Source organism: Sinohyriopsis cumingii, chromosome 10 (genome assembly GCF_028554795.1).
Source record: "Sinohyriopsis cumingii isolate HCF-2022 chromosome 10, ASM2855479v2, whole genome shotgun sequence".
In the NCBI taxonomy this organism is placed as follows: Eukaryota; Metazoa; Mollusca; class Bivalvia; order Unionida; family Unionidae; genus Sinohyriopsis; species Sinohyriopsis cumingii.
This window is the reverse complement of record NC_142970.1, coordinates 107,304,128-107,316,740: the sequence shown is the minus strand read 5'-3', so window position 1 is coordinate 107,316,740 and position 12,613 is coordinate 107,304,128. Positions and strand designations below refer to the sequence as shown.

The 12,613-nt window shown below is 34.6% G+C and overlaps 1 protein-coding gene across 3 annotated transcripts in view; it reads left to right on the top strand.

Annotated features, from left to right (window-relative positions):
• The first annotated feature begins 343 nt into the window (after window positions 1-343).
• Window positions 344-12,613, top strand: part of LOC149790791 (uncharacterized) — a 56,685-nt gene continuing 44,415 nt past the window's right edge. For all 3 annotated transcript variants that reach the window (XM_089972854.1, XM_089972853.1, XM_089972852.1), the window contains exons 1-3: window positions 344-572; window positions 3,608-3,670; window positions 10,231-10,272. In XM_089972854.1, the coding sequence (XP_089828980.1) occupies window positions 465-572; window positions 3,608-3,670; window positions 10,231-10,272 (213 nt within the window). In that variant the 5' untranslated portion in view covers window positions 344-464. The remainder of the gene's footprint in view (window positions 573-3,607; window positions 3,671-10,230; window positions 10,273-12,613) is intronic.

The window sequence follows — 12,613 nt, the reverse complement described above, 5'->3', positions numbered from 1 at the left end:
TATAGAACAGCAACATGTTTATTTGACTTGCTTTGAAATGACTATATTTAGTTCTTATGCTGGAGAAATCACATCGAACCTAGATGATGAACCTGTTGTTTATTGGTTGTCCTGTGACTATACGTCATCCCTAAAAATATACCATTGGCCATTTCACTAAGATATTCATACGCAATTATGTTAGAAGTATTTGTTGGTTTCGAATGTTGCAAAATGCTATAAAATTCTAGAACCAGCGTATTTTTTTTTATTTCTCTTTCTGATTAGTAAGAAAGGTATTTATTATGTTTAAAGTTTAAAACAATGTTAGTATGGAACTATTTTGTGAACAGTCACGTGGCCCAAGTAAACATTGCAGTGATGAGTGCATAAAAGCAATATGGCTGAAATCATCTGATATTTATTGGAGTTTAAAAAGAAGATATTTTCGATTTGTAACTTGACTTATGATATAGCACGTCGCCATGGATGATATTGTAGCTCTGGACGTATGTTTTTCTACTGCGGGAGGAAATGAGAATGACACTTTTCGCATTCCTTACATAACATCTTGGATGGATATTGAAGCTATGGTTTGTTTTTGTTTTGACCTAAACGATGGTAGATTTGTTTACATGGTACTAGGTCACTTATAAAGCAGTTATATACAGCATCTATGATTGAGTTTTCTTGTTGTACTGATATATAAAGGTATCTTAACGTGTGGTTATTAATAAAATATTTTGACAGCTGCTTTTTAAATGACGTCATAACAAACGATATAAGTCGATTAGCAACTCTCACAAATGTCCTTTAGAATCGATCTGTTGGATAAAAACTTCATTCGTCTGAACATTTTAATTGTAAGTCGAAAAATTGTAAATAGAGTATGTTTACTTATTTGTAACAGTTGATTTCCATGTTACCTGGCCCTTCTGGCAGTGGAAAAATGGTCGAGTCGACCTCTGCCGATAGTGTTTTCACCAAGACATTTCTCGTGGTGTCTAAAATTGTTCCTAAATGCAAATGGCGCTGATCTTACATCAGACACGGCTAGCCATATTTTTCTTATCGCTCTAGAGTGTATGTCCATAATATCATTAAGATGTCAAATTTGTCCTAAATGAAAATGGTGCCATACATCCGTATGGCTGTCATAGTTTAGCTATACACAACCCTGATATTTATGTTTTGGGCGTAGGTCTTACTGCCCAAATAACGGTGATGTGTAGCCTGTTCCAATGTTGATTAACGTCGGAACAATATGTCAAGTTTTTTGAATATCTCGCACACTTGGCAGCCAATATTAGCACTTTTATACAAATTTAAGTCTTTTTAGTCAGACTTTACAACTCTAATGTCTTTTTCCTGATAAATTTAAATTCCCACAAGCAAATGGATGTTGTTTTAAAGTTCCAATGACCTACATTTCAGTTGGCTGGAATGTGATGGAAGCCTGGAATAACAAAATCGGTTAAAAGGATAAGAATCTTAAACAAAACAAAGTCATCTAAACACTTTCTTCATAATTAATATATTTTTATTCGTTTTGTTAAAGAAGTATTCTTCAACTTAACCCGATTTTGGCATTCACGGCTTCCATTGCATTCCAGCCAAATGAAATGTAGGACAATGAAACTTGGAAATAGCTTCATTTTCTTGTATGAGAATTTAAATTTATTAGAAAAAAGACAACAAATTATAATAATAATATAATAATAATAATAATGCTTTATTTATAGAGGGTGACTCATTAGTCGAGGACTATTCTCCCTTGAGGCCCTCTTAAGGAGAGTATAACAATGCACATTATATGAAGATGGCAATAATTACTGTTTATTTTAACATGTTTAGTGTTAAAATACTAAATTCCATTATCTGTTAGAAACACATACATGCTCATGATATCTTTTCTTAAATACTCTAATATTTTCAGCAGATTTTACATGTAGTGGAAGCTTATTCCACAGAACTGTACCAGAGTATTGAAAACTCTTTTTAAATTGCTCTGTTCTTGGTTTTGGTATTAGAAGGTTTCCATGTGATATTGATCTCAACTGCTATTGTGCTGAAAAAGGCCTGAATAAGTCTTGAAGATACTCTGGTGCAGTTCCATGTAGACATTTATATAAAAGAACTGCCTTGTGAAAATCTATCCTGTCATATATTGTGAACCATTTGAGTTCTGTAAATAATGCTTTTGAGGGATGATCAATAGATGCATCTAAAATTACACGTGCTGCTCGTTTCTGAAGTTTATAAATCCTGTCAAGCTCAGATTTGGCACAGTTTCCCCATACATTAGAACAATAATCCATTGTTGGAAGAATATATGACTTGTAGTATATACTGCGAGTTTCCATAGGTAAATATTTCTTGATTCTGCTGAGAAGGGCAATTTTGGATGACAGTGTTTTACAAAGCTTATCAATATGGTCATTCCATAATAAATTATTATCTACAGACACACCTACAAGCCTTTCATGTTTGACATTTTCTAATGGATGATTATTTATTGCAAGAGACAGTTTTGGGTTCCCTGATTTGTGTAGCTTTTGTGATGTCCCTAAAATCATACATTTTGTTTTACCTTCAATAATTATCATCCTATTTTGTTGTGCCCATTAATTAAAGTATGACTGAAACATAACTTTAATTTGTAGCAAAGAGTCATTATTGGCTGCCAAGTGTGAGAGATATTCCTGAAAATTTTACTTTCATTACAATGTTAGTTGACATCAAAACACACTACACAGTGCCATTATTCAGGCAGTGGGGACTTTCATTGTAGGACTAGGCTGCCACGGTAGATAATTTAAAAGTCTTATTGCTCAAGTATATCAGTAATGGTTTTTACATTACATTTTAAAAGGAAGAAACTGTCTCGAGTTGCTAGAAAATCTGTTTGGTCAGTAGCTCACCAGTCCCCTTCAGAGTATTGTTTTTAAATTGGTAGTCCTGGAATCATACATGTATTTGCTGTAGGATGAAGATAACCACAATTAAAACATTTAAGCCATGGTGGTAAGTATGTAAAAACCAATGAAGTTTTGTTAATTATAACAATTAAGTAGCTTAAACCACTTCATCAGTCAGAATTCCCAAAGTGGTGTTAGAGCTGCATTGTTTCACATTGACAGTTCATAAAACCATAGCAAGTGGTACAATATTTGACACTGTGACCCAGTTTGTACATCCTGGCCATCAGTCACTTAAAAATCTCACAATTTCTCATCAGACTGAGATTTTACATTATCTTTTCTATGAAACTTCATGCAGTATCAGTATATAGATAACAGAATGGATGCATGATCACTTTTTTGGTTGTAATACTACCAGGGATGGCTTTAAAAAAAAACATCCTCAGAATTTACTTTTATTTAAAGTTGAACTTCTTTATGGAATATTAAATATTTGATGAAACATCCATATCCCATCTGCTTGCTAAATTTTCTGTGAATACATCTTTGTTAACAAACACACAATAGATTTTATTTATAAATTTAAGTTTGAGGAATACATTTTGAGCCTGGATCAAGTAACAGTCCATATGTGATATGAAGGCTTTGATCTTTGTTGTACTAATTTGACATCGATGATCTTATTGTCATGTTAAATTCCTTTTCAGCTGAAAGCCCAGTATGACTGTGACTACATAGAAGTATTCTACCAGGATGATGACAATGACCAGGTGAGTCATAAGCAGGTGACGTTTAATGAAAAGTGTAAATTCAGGGCTGAACAAATTTCTTTGTCAACCTCCAGTCCATGACTAGTGGTTTCAGAAAATTCATTTTCCCCACCTGTATTTTCATTTGTTCAAAACTTTTCAGTTTCTTCCCTAGTGTCAACAAGGTTTATATATTTTAATCGATATTAAAAACAAAAGAAACAGTGTACAACATATTCAATACTTCGGAGGGCTTAATTCTTTAGTTTTTGTTACTGTTAATGTATCTTATATAGTTTCTAGCACGGTAGCATCAATACTTTCATCAGCAAGAATGGCAAGGAATTTACTAGAATTTGGACTGTGCCAAACCTCATCTCCCAGGACTCAGTCAATGGGCATAAAAAGTCCAGTGCTATGAATCTGTTCTTATAATTGGAACGAAGTTTAAGACCATTCTACTCTTGGATTGCAGACATAGTTTCCCTATGAACATTTTTTTCTTCATATTGAGTTTGGGTGTAGGCGATGTTTAAGAGCACTTTAATTTTTGTTGTTTTTCATTTCATGTCATTTGGTTTAAAAATGGCCTTTCCATTTATGATGCCAACCATTATGCTTGGCATAATTGTTATGCTTTTTTTCCATTTACCCTTTTTTGATTCATTTAAAAAAAAGACTTTAAAAAAGTTGTTTTTGTCATTGCTATTATCATCTATTTAATTCCACTCGTATAAATTTGACGATATTTTTAAAAACTGACTGCTGCACAAGAGTACTTTCCTTATTTGCTATTTATAGCAACTGTATATGACCCATTTCCAAGAAAACGTTTCTTCATATATGAACTTTGCCTCAGAGATTAAACATATTGATAAGCTAGCTGTTAGCAGCCCTTATATTTAAAGAAAATGGCACCAGCTGTTTAGCTAAATGCTTTACATTGTGAATTTTGGATGTTGTATGATGGAAAATGTTAGAGCAGATTGATCTTTTAAAACTTCAGAACATGTCAGATCAGAAAAAAGGACAAATTAATATCGATTTACAAACTTTAAAAGAAGAATATGAGAGAAGTGTAATTCAGCACTTTGAGCACATGATCATGCTCCTTGCAGAATTCCAGTTCATCAAAAGTTATACACGTAGACCAGTTAAACTGAGTGCAAAACAGAAATGATTTTTCAGTATTATTTATAATTGTGTTCTTATTCTGATCCATTTGGCGTTTGTGACAAGAATTTTGACAGAACCAGGTTGGTAGCAAAAATAAATATCTTTTTCATATGTGTTGTAATTCTGGCATGTGGTTAGATAACACTTTTTACACCCAAATCATGCTTTTTTGCCACTTATAATAACATTAATTACATTTATGCCTCTTGCGGGACTGGCATGTATGCATTCCTCATGGATACTATTGCATCACATACAAGTCTTCTCCGTGTTGCTCCTACCCTTAGTTGGGTGCATGGCATCACAGAATTATGTTTGAAACACATTTTAGGTAAGCGTCTGTTTTTTTCTTCACTTTTATCTCCATTATCTCATTTCATTTCATATTTAAAACATGATGGTTATCTCATCATATAGTCGCATTTTTTTTTGTGCCAACTTTTCGTGCAATTCTTTATATTTACATTTTTAGAGCTTTTGGTGCCTGTATTACACTTCCAAAATCCTTGATTTTGAGAGGTTGCCATTAAAACTTGAATTTTGAAAAAAATTGTTTTAATGCTTTGAAAGTTCTTGAATGTTTGCCGAAACATATTTATCTGAGGAATACTGAATTTTTGAGCTAAAACTTGTAATTGGCACTCAGTGTATAGCCAAGTGTATGATGACATGGTTTTAAACCCCATACATACAGATGCATGTACATACACATGCGTATAGTTATTCATCAACTTGAGATGTCATTAATTGGCTGGGGGAGGGAATCAGGATCACAAAAGCTTAGCTTAAGATTTTGGTTCAAGTGTTGTCTTTATTGCCTAGAAACCTTCATAGGTTCTGAAAAGGTTGCTTCTGTGTTCTGAATAATTCATGATCATCGGTAATTTCGAATACTGAGGATAAAGACAAGAATTTGACATTTTTGTCATTATCATACTGCCTTCATCACTCAGTGACTAATGGTGTTCACATTAGGTCTATGATATCTGTATTGGTGCCAGATAGTAAAAAGGTTCAGGCCAGAACAATGCTGATATATTAGAACACAATTTACCAGAAATGGGCTGCATGATGGAATTTTCCATTCCAGATGTGACTTCTATTCAACCATACTCATTGCTCATTATTTTCTTTTATAATTATTAATGCTGGCCGCCATGTATAGCCTATTGTGTGCTGAAAATGGCGTTAAACCCTACAACAACAACAACAATCTTTTATAATTTCCCTGTTACTTTTGATTTTGTTAGACTTACAAAAGTTTGTTTTTATGTTGAGTTATGCATTTTCACTTATTCCTTTGTTGTAAAATTTAGTTTCATGTGTCACATTTACTTTTTAATCTGCTTCTCAAAAAGCATTAGACCAGTTGAAATTAAACTTTGCACGATTGTTCCTTGGGACATGTTTTGCGATAATTATGTTTGCTGTGTCTCCCCAAGCAGCAGTGTGGGTTTCATAACAACCATATGGTAAACCTATTTTGAAATTCTTCTCCAAATCAGTAAGTTTCAATCAAACTTAGACATCCTCAATTAAAATTGTGTTTGGGTTGCTCCTCTAGCTACAGCTTGGCTTCCTTAACAGTTATTTTGGAAGATTATTTTCTACTTGCTCAAGAATGAGACAATTTTGATCAACTTAGTTGGAGTGTTTTTAAGACATGGTCCTTCAGAATTATGTCCTTACAGACTCCCCAAGCTGTAGTGTGTCATCCTTAGTAGCTAGCTGGACTATCTATCTATTTTCACCAAAATAATCTGGAATTTCTAGTTACACTACAAAATACTATGGGAAAAACCTCATTTTTTGGACCCGATTTTATTTCTACTCAAAATTTGTGTGTGGTCGGAATCGGATTTTGAGTCCGGAGTTTAGACTTTTTGGTCTTAGATCTAAGGCAGGCCGGTATGAACTGCAAACAGACAGATGAACCTTTGCAAAAAGTAGGATAAGACGGGCATTTTGAATAAAAGTGGTCTTGATACGAAAATAATGGGTCCATTAAGCAAAAAGAAGAAAAAACTCCAACTTTTACCCTTCTGCTCATGTGTGAGTCAAATAGTCAATGAAAAACAATGTTTCTAACACAACTAGGCAGTATGTTATTGGAAGATCACCAGGAAGTTGGTGTTTTAGAATTTATTCAGAACTTTAATTTCAGATGAAAATGACAAAAACTTCCAGGGGATAATGTGTTAAGCATGTTCTACCAAAATGGCATTGTGTGTGGCTCCCCTAGCAGTTGTGCAACCGGATTATTAAACAGGTGGAAAACCTATTTTCGATTTTCTCCTCTGTGATGGAAGAGCCAGGTTTGAGCCGATGCGATTGGATTGTTACATGGGACATGCTTTGTTTAAAAAATATTGTTCTTGGGGCCACTGCCCTAGCAACGGTTTGGCTTTATCAACCGGATGGAAAACCTATTTTTTATTGAGCCACTTTTAATCCAACTTAGTAAGAATTCTTCTTTGAACATGCTTTTTGAGAATTATGTCCCACGTGGTTTCCCAGGTAATGGTTGGGCTTCTGTAGCAACCATTTCTAAAACCTATTTTCAATTTAAGATTGGCTTGGCCAATTATTGATAGAACTTGTTAAGTATGTATCTTAGGACATCCTAAAAAAAACTACATGATTTTTATCATTCATCAAGTATGACCTTTGGTACTGATACAATTTTAAAAAAAACTTGGCATGAAGTGATAACGGTTTCCAAAATTGCTTTTCCAAAATGTATTAGGCAGTCTTAGCTTGCTACAGTGGAGTAACCTCAACATGGCCAAGGCTGTGAATTAATCATATACCTTGGAACGGAGTAACCTCAACATGGCCAAGGCTGTGAATTGATCATATACCTTGGAATGGAGTAACCTCAACACGGCCAAGGCTGTGAATTAATCATATACCTTGGAATGGAGTAACCTTAACATGGTCAAGTCTGTAAATTGATCATATACCTTGGAATGGAGTAACCTCAACATTGTCAAGTCTGTAAATTGATCGTATACCTTGGAATGGAGTAACCTCAACATTGTCAAGTCTGTGAATTGATCATATACCTTGGAATGGAGTAACCTCAACATGGCCAAGGCTGTGAATTGATCATATACCTTGGAATGGAGTAACCTCAACAGGCCAAGTCTGTGACTTGATCATATACCTTGGAATGGAGTAACCTCAACATGGCCAAGGCTGTGAATTAATCATATACCTTGGAATGGAGTAACCTCAACATGGCCAAGTCTCTGAATTGATCATATACCTTGGAATGGAGTAACCTCAACATGGCCAAGTCTGTGAATTAATCATATACCTTGGAATGGAGTAACCTCAACATGGCCAAGTCTGTGAATTAATCATATATCTTGGAATGGAGTAACCTCAACATGGCCAAGTCTGAACTTCAACATGGCCAAGGCTGTGAATTGATCGTATACCTTGGAATGGAGTAACCTCAACATGGCCAAGGCTGTGAATTGATCATATACCTTGGAATGGAGTAACCTCAACATGGCCAAGGCTGTGAATTGATCATATACCTTGGAATGGAGTAACCTCAACATGGCCAAGGCTGTGAATTGATCATTTACCTTGGAATGGAGTAACCTCAACATGGCCAAGGCTGTGAATTGATCATATACCTTGGAATGGAGTAACCTCAACACGGCCAAGGCTGTGAATTAATCATATACCTTGGAATGGAGTAACCTCAGCATGGTCAAGTCTGTAAATTGATCATATACCTTGGAATGGAGTAACCTCAACATGGCCAAGGCTGTGAATTGATCATATACCTTGGAATGGAGTAACCTCAACAGGCCAAGTCTGTGACTTGATCATATACCTTGGAATGGAGTAACCTCAACATGACCAAGGCTGTGAATTAATCATATACCTTGGAATGGAGTAACCTCAACATGGCCAAGTCTCTGAATTGATCATATACCTTGGAATGGAGTAACCTCAACATGGCCAAGTCTGTGAATTAATCATATACCTTGGAATGGAGTAACCTCAACATGGCCAAGTCTGTGAATTAATCATATATCTTGGAATGGAGTAACCTCAACATGGCCAAGTCTGAACTTCAACATGGCCAAGGCTGTGAATTGATCGTATACCTTGGAATGGAGTAACCTCAACATGGCCAAGGCTGTGAATTGATCATGTACCTTGGAATGGAGTAACCTCAACATGGCCAAGGCTGTGAATTGATCATTTACCTTGGAATGGAGTAACCTCAACATGGCCAAGGCTGTGAATTGATCATATACCTTGGAATGGAGTAACCTCAACATGGCCAAGGCTGTGAATTAATCATATACCTTGGAATGGAGTAACCTCAACATGGCCAAGGCTGTGAATTGATCATATACCTTGGAATGGAGTAACCTCAACATGGCCAAGGCTGTGGATTGATCGTATACCTTGGAATGGAGTAACCTCAACATGGCCAAGTCTGTGAATTAATCATATACCTTGGAATGGATCACATAAAACTCTCTTCAAAGACTAAACATGATATGAGTAAACATTTACTTAGTTGTGTTCATCAGGAAATTTGTCTTTTTGTAAGAATAGTAGACCTGTATAAAGTGATCTATTTACATTTCTAAGGAAGGACACTATGTCCTTATATGATGCACAGAAAAGTGAGGCTAAAAATGGAGATCGGTTTTAGCTAATCTAAACTGAATGATGTGACAAAAAATTGTGCGTGAAGAAGATAAGCAGTATTACATGTCTTTCTAGTGTGAAATTTGGTAGTATTGGTATTAAATAAAAAGATTGCTTGATTCGTTTAAATATAATGTTCATGAAGTAATAGTTCTGAGTCAAAGCGTGAAGTACCTTTTACATACATGCAAAATATTCCAGCACAACTTCTAGCCCAGCTGAAGTTTTTTGGTGTGGAGAATATCACCAGTTTTTAATGATTTTGCAGGAAATTATTGTGACGGTGGTTGTTTCAGCCTGAAATACCTGCTTTGTTACTCGATTTGCCTTTAAGACCAATGTTTTGCCAGTTGAGTGATATCAGACCCACATGTGCCTGTTGTTTATTGAAATGAATCACATTCTGAATGTTCTGATGATCTTTACTGGTTTTGCCAGTTGAGTGATATCAGACCTACATGGGCCTGTTGTTTATTGAAATGAATCACATTCTGAATGTTGTGATGATCTTTACTGGTTTTGCCATTTGCTAATTTCAGCATAGCAAATGATGAAGCTTGTTTTACAAAGGTTAACTGGAAAAATTAAAAGCGTTGAAGAAATGTATGGTTACAAAAATTCGGTGACAAGGCTCAGCATCTATGTGATGTCCTTGATGTTCTGTACCATAATACTTTGGTCTGATTTGCTCCGATATATACATGTGTGCCTTAATTTTTCAGATTTGTATAAGCAGTGAAGAAGAATGGTTTGAGGCTCTTCGTGTAAGTACATAGTTCTTTATGTCAACTATTTTTCATGGGGTACAAATTTTTGTGGGGTTGATATTTTTTTAAGAAAGCTACAAACTATAAATATAAATGCCTTAAGAATCAAGATGCAAGTGTTAATAATTTTGTTTACTGCCTTTAATTACTAATGTAAAAGGTTACAAAAAAAAGTAAATGTGTAAAGAAACATGTATGTGACTACCATTGATGCAGGGATTAATCTGCTCCAGTTAAACTATACATTTCCTCATCTCTGCTTAAGAGGATTGTTTATTTGGATTTTTTTCCTTGTCTCAAAGTATGTATTTATGATTTTCAGATGGAATATGACATCACTAGAAAAAAGCAGAGGGTGTAACACATATTACCTAACATCTCACATCTTGTTAGTTTGCTGATGATGTTGATAAAAAAGATTCTTGCATTTTTTACCTTTTAACAACATACAGTGGAACCCCGCTATAACGCGATAATTGTAGTCCAAGAAAATTGGATCACGTTAATATCGGGGTCGCGTTAATGCTGGGTTTTACAGTATTTTACTTCTTTCAGAGAACAACTCATTGGCACATATACATGTATTCAGGTATAATATGTAAGATGAATCGGGTATCAACACCATTTACTATCGTGCTGTCATGGCATCCTGTTCATCTATAATGCATGTAATTCCATTGAAAAATTGCACACATATTTACAGTATTTAATTTTAAAAATCCCTGATCATTGTGTCTGAATTCAACGTCTAATATACAGCATGAACATAGTATCAACACCGTTTACTTGCCATCTGATATTGTACTGTCGGGGCTTGCAATTTATCCATAATACATGTAATTCCATTACCAAAATTGCATACATATTTAAACTATTCAGTAATTTTGTCACTCATCATTACATGTCTGAATTCAATGGGAAAAAATTAACAGCAAAATTAGGTTAAGAAAGGCGAAGCACATGTACGGTTCATTACGTTCCAACTTCCAGGGTCTATGAACGGTGTCTGTACAAATTTCATACTGCTAAAATTTTTCATATGTGTTTGCGTGTACATTTATCCATTGCACATTTCCAATAATTAACGCTTGTATGCCTATTCGTGTGAATGACTACAGCAAGAATAATTAACAATCAATACATGCTCTCAGTATGCATATAACTTTTACTTTCAGATTTTATGAATATAGAAAAAAAAACGTTATACTAATCACTGTGCAAAGTGCAGAGAATGACTTGCGTTTGTGAACTTGCTTTTCCATAATGGTAAAATATTTTTTTATAAAAAATAGGAAATTAATAACAAGTTCATAAACAAACACCATACCCATATAAAACCCGAGAACTAAGTGCAGCAGACCTGCGATGGTCACGAGTCACGTTTATAATTTTTTTTAAAGCCGAACATATGTACAATTTCATACCCTTTCAATTTCTAGATAATGAAGACATTATTTACTGGTCAACTGATTGCGTCTAATAGCACCGCTAAGCCCAGCAAACATCTTGGCAGCTTTCGTTTTTTTTTTTTAATGTTTATTAAATTGTGAGAATTTTTATCAACCACTGCATTGTTTGCTGCTTGGTTGTGTATGCAGTTAAAGAAACACATGTCGGCTATTGTTTGAGCAACGATTGTATACAGAATTAATTGAAGACAATCACAAAGACGACTTACTGGCTTTACTCATGGATCAGTAATAAGTAACATTTCAGATAATGTTTATTTTGTCATAACACTTCAAGAACCTAGTGAAATTATTAAATTTCAGAAGCCAAACCACGATCGTATTAGATTCAAATTTGTACGCGAACTCTTCCTCAAAATGATAATAAACATTTTACTCACACTTTCTCGTACTTTAAAATAAGTATTTTTCTAGGTACGAGAAGAATACTCGTACATGTATTTAAAATTTCAGGAACCACGCCATGATCATATTATATTCGTATTCATAATGATCTCTTCCCAAAAATGAAAAAAAAAAAATTTTGCACAAAGTGCAGAGCTGTGCCACGATCGTATTAAAATTCATATGCGAACTCTTCCCCAAAATGATAATAAACGTTTTGCACACTATTTCTCATACTTAAAAAAAACTGTTCCTTCCTGGTACTAGAAAAATGCACATGTATTTAAAATTTCAGGAACCATGCCACGATCATATTAAAATCGAATTCATACGCGATCTCTTCCCCCATAATGATAATACATTATTATACACTATTTCATGTACTTTGAAGAAGAATTTTTTTTTCATGTGTGAATGAATATATGAAATTTCGAGAGCCGCGTCATATCTAAATTCGCGTTATAGCGGGGTTGCACTGTACTTGT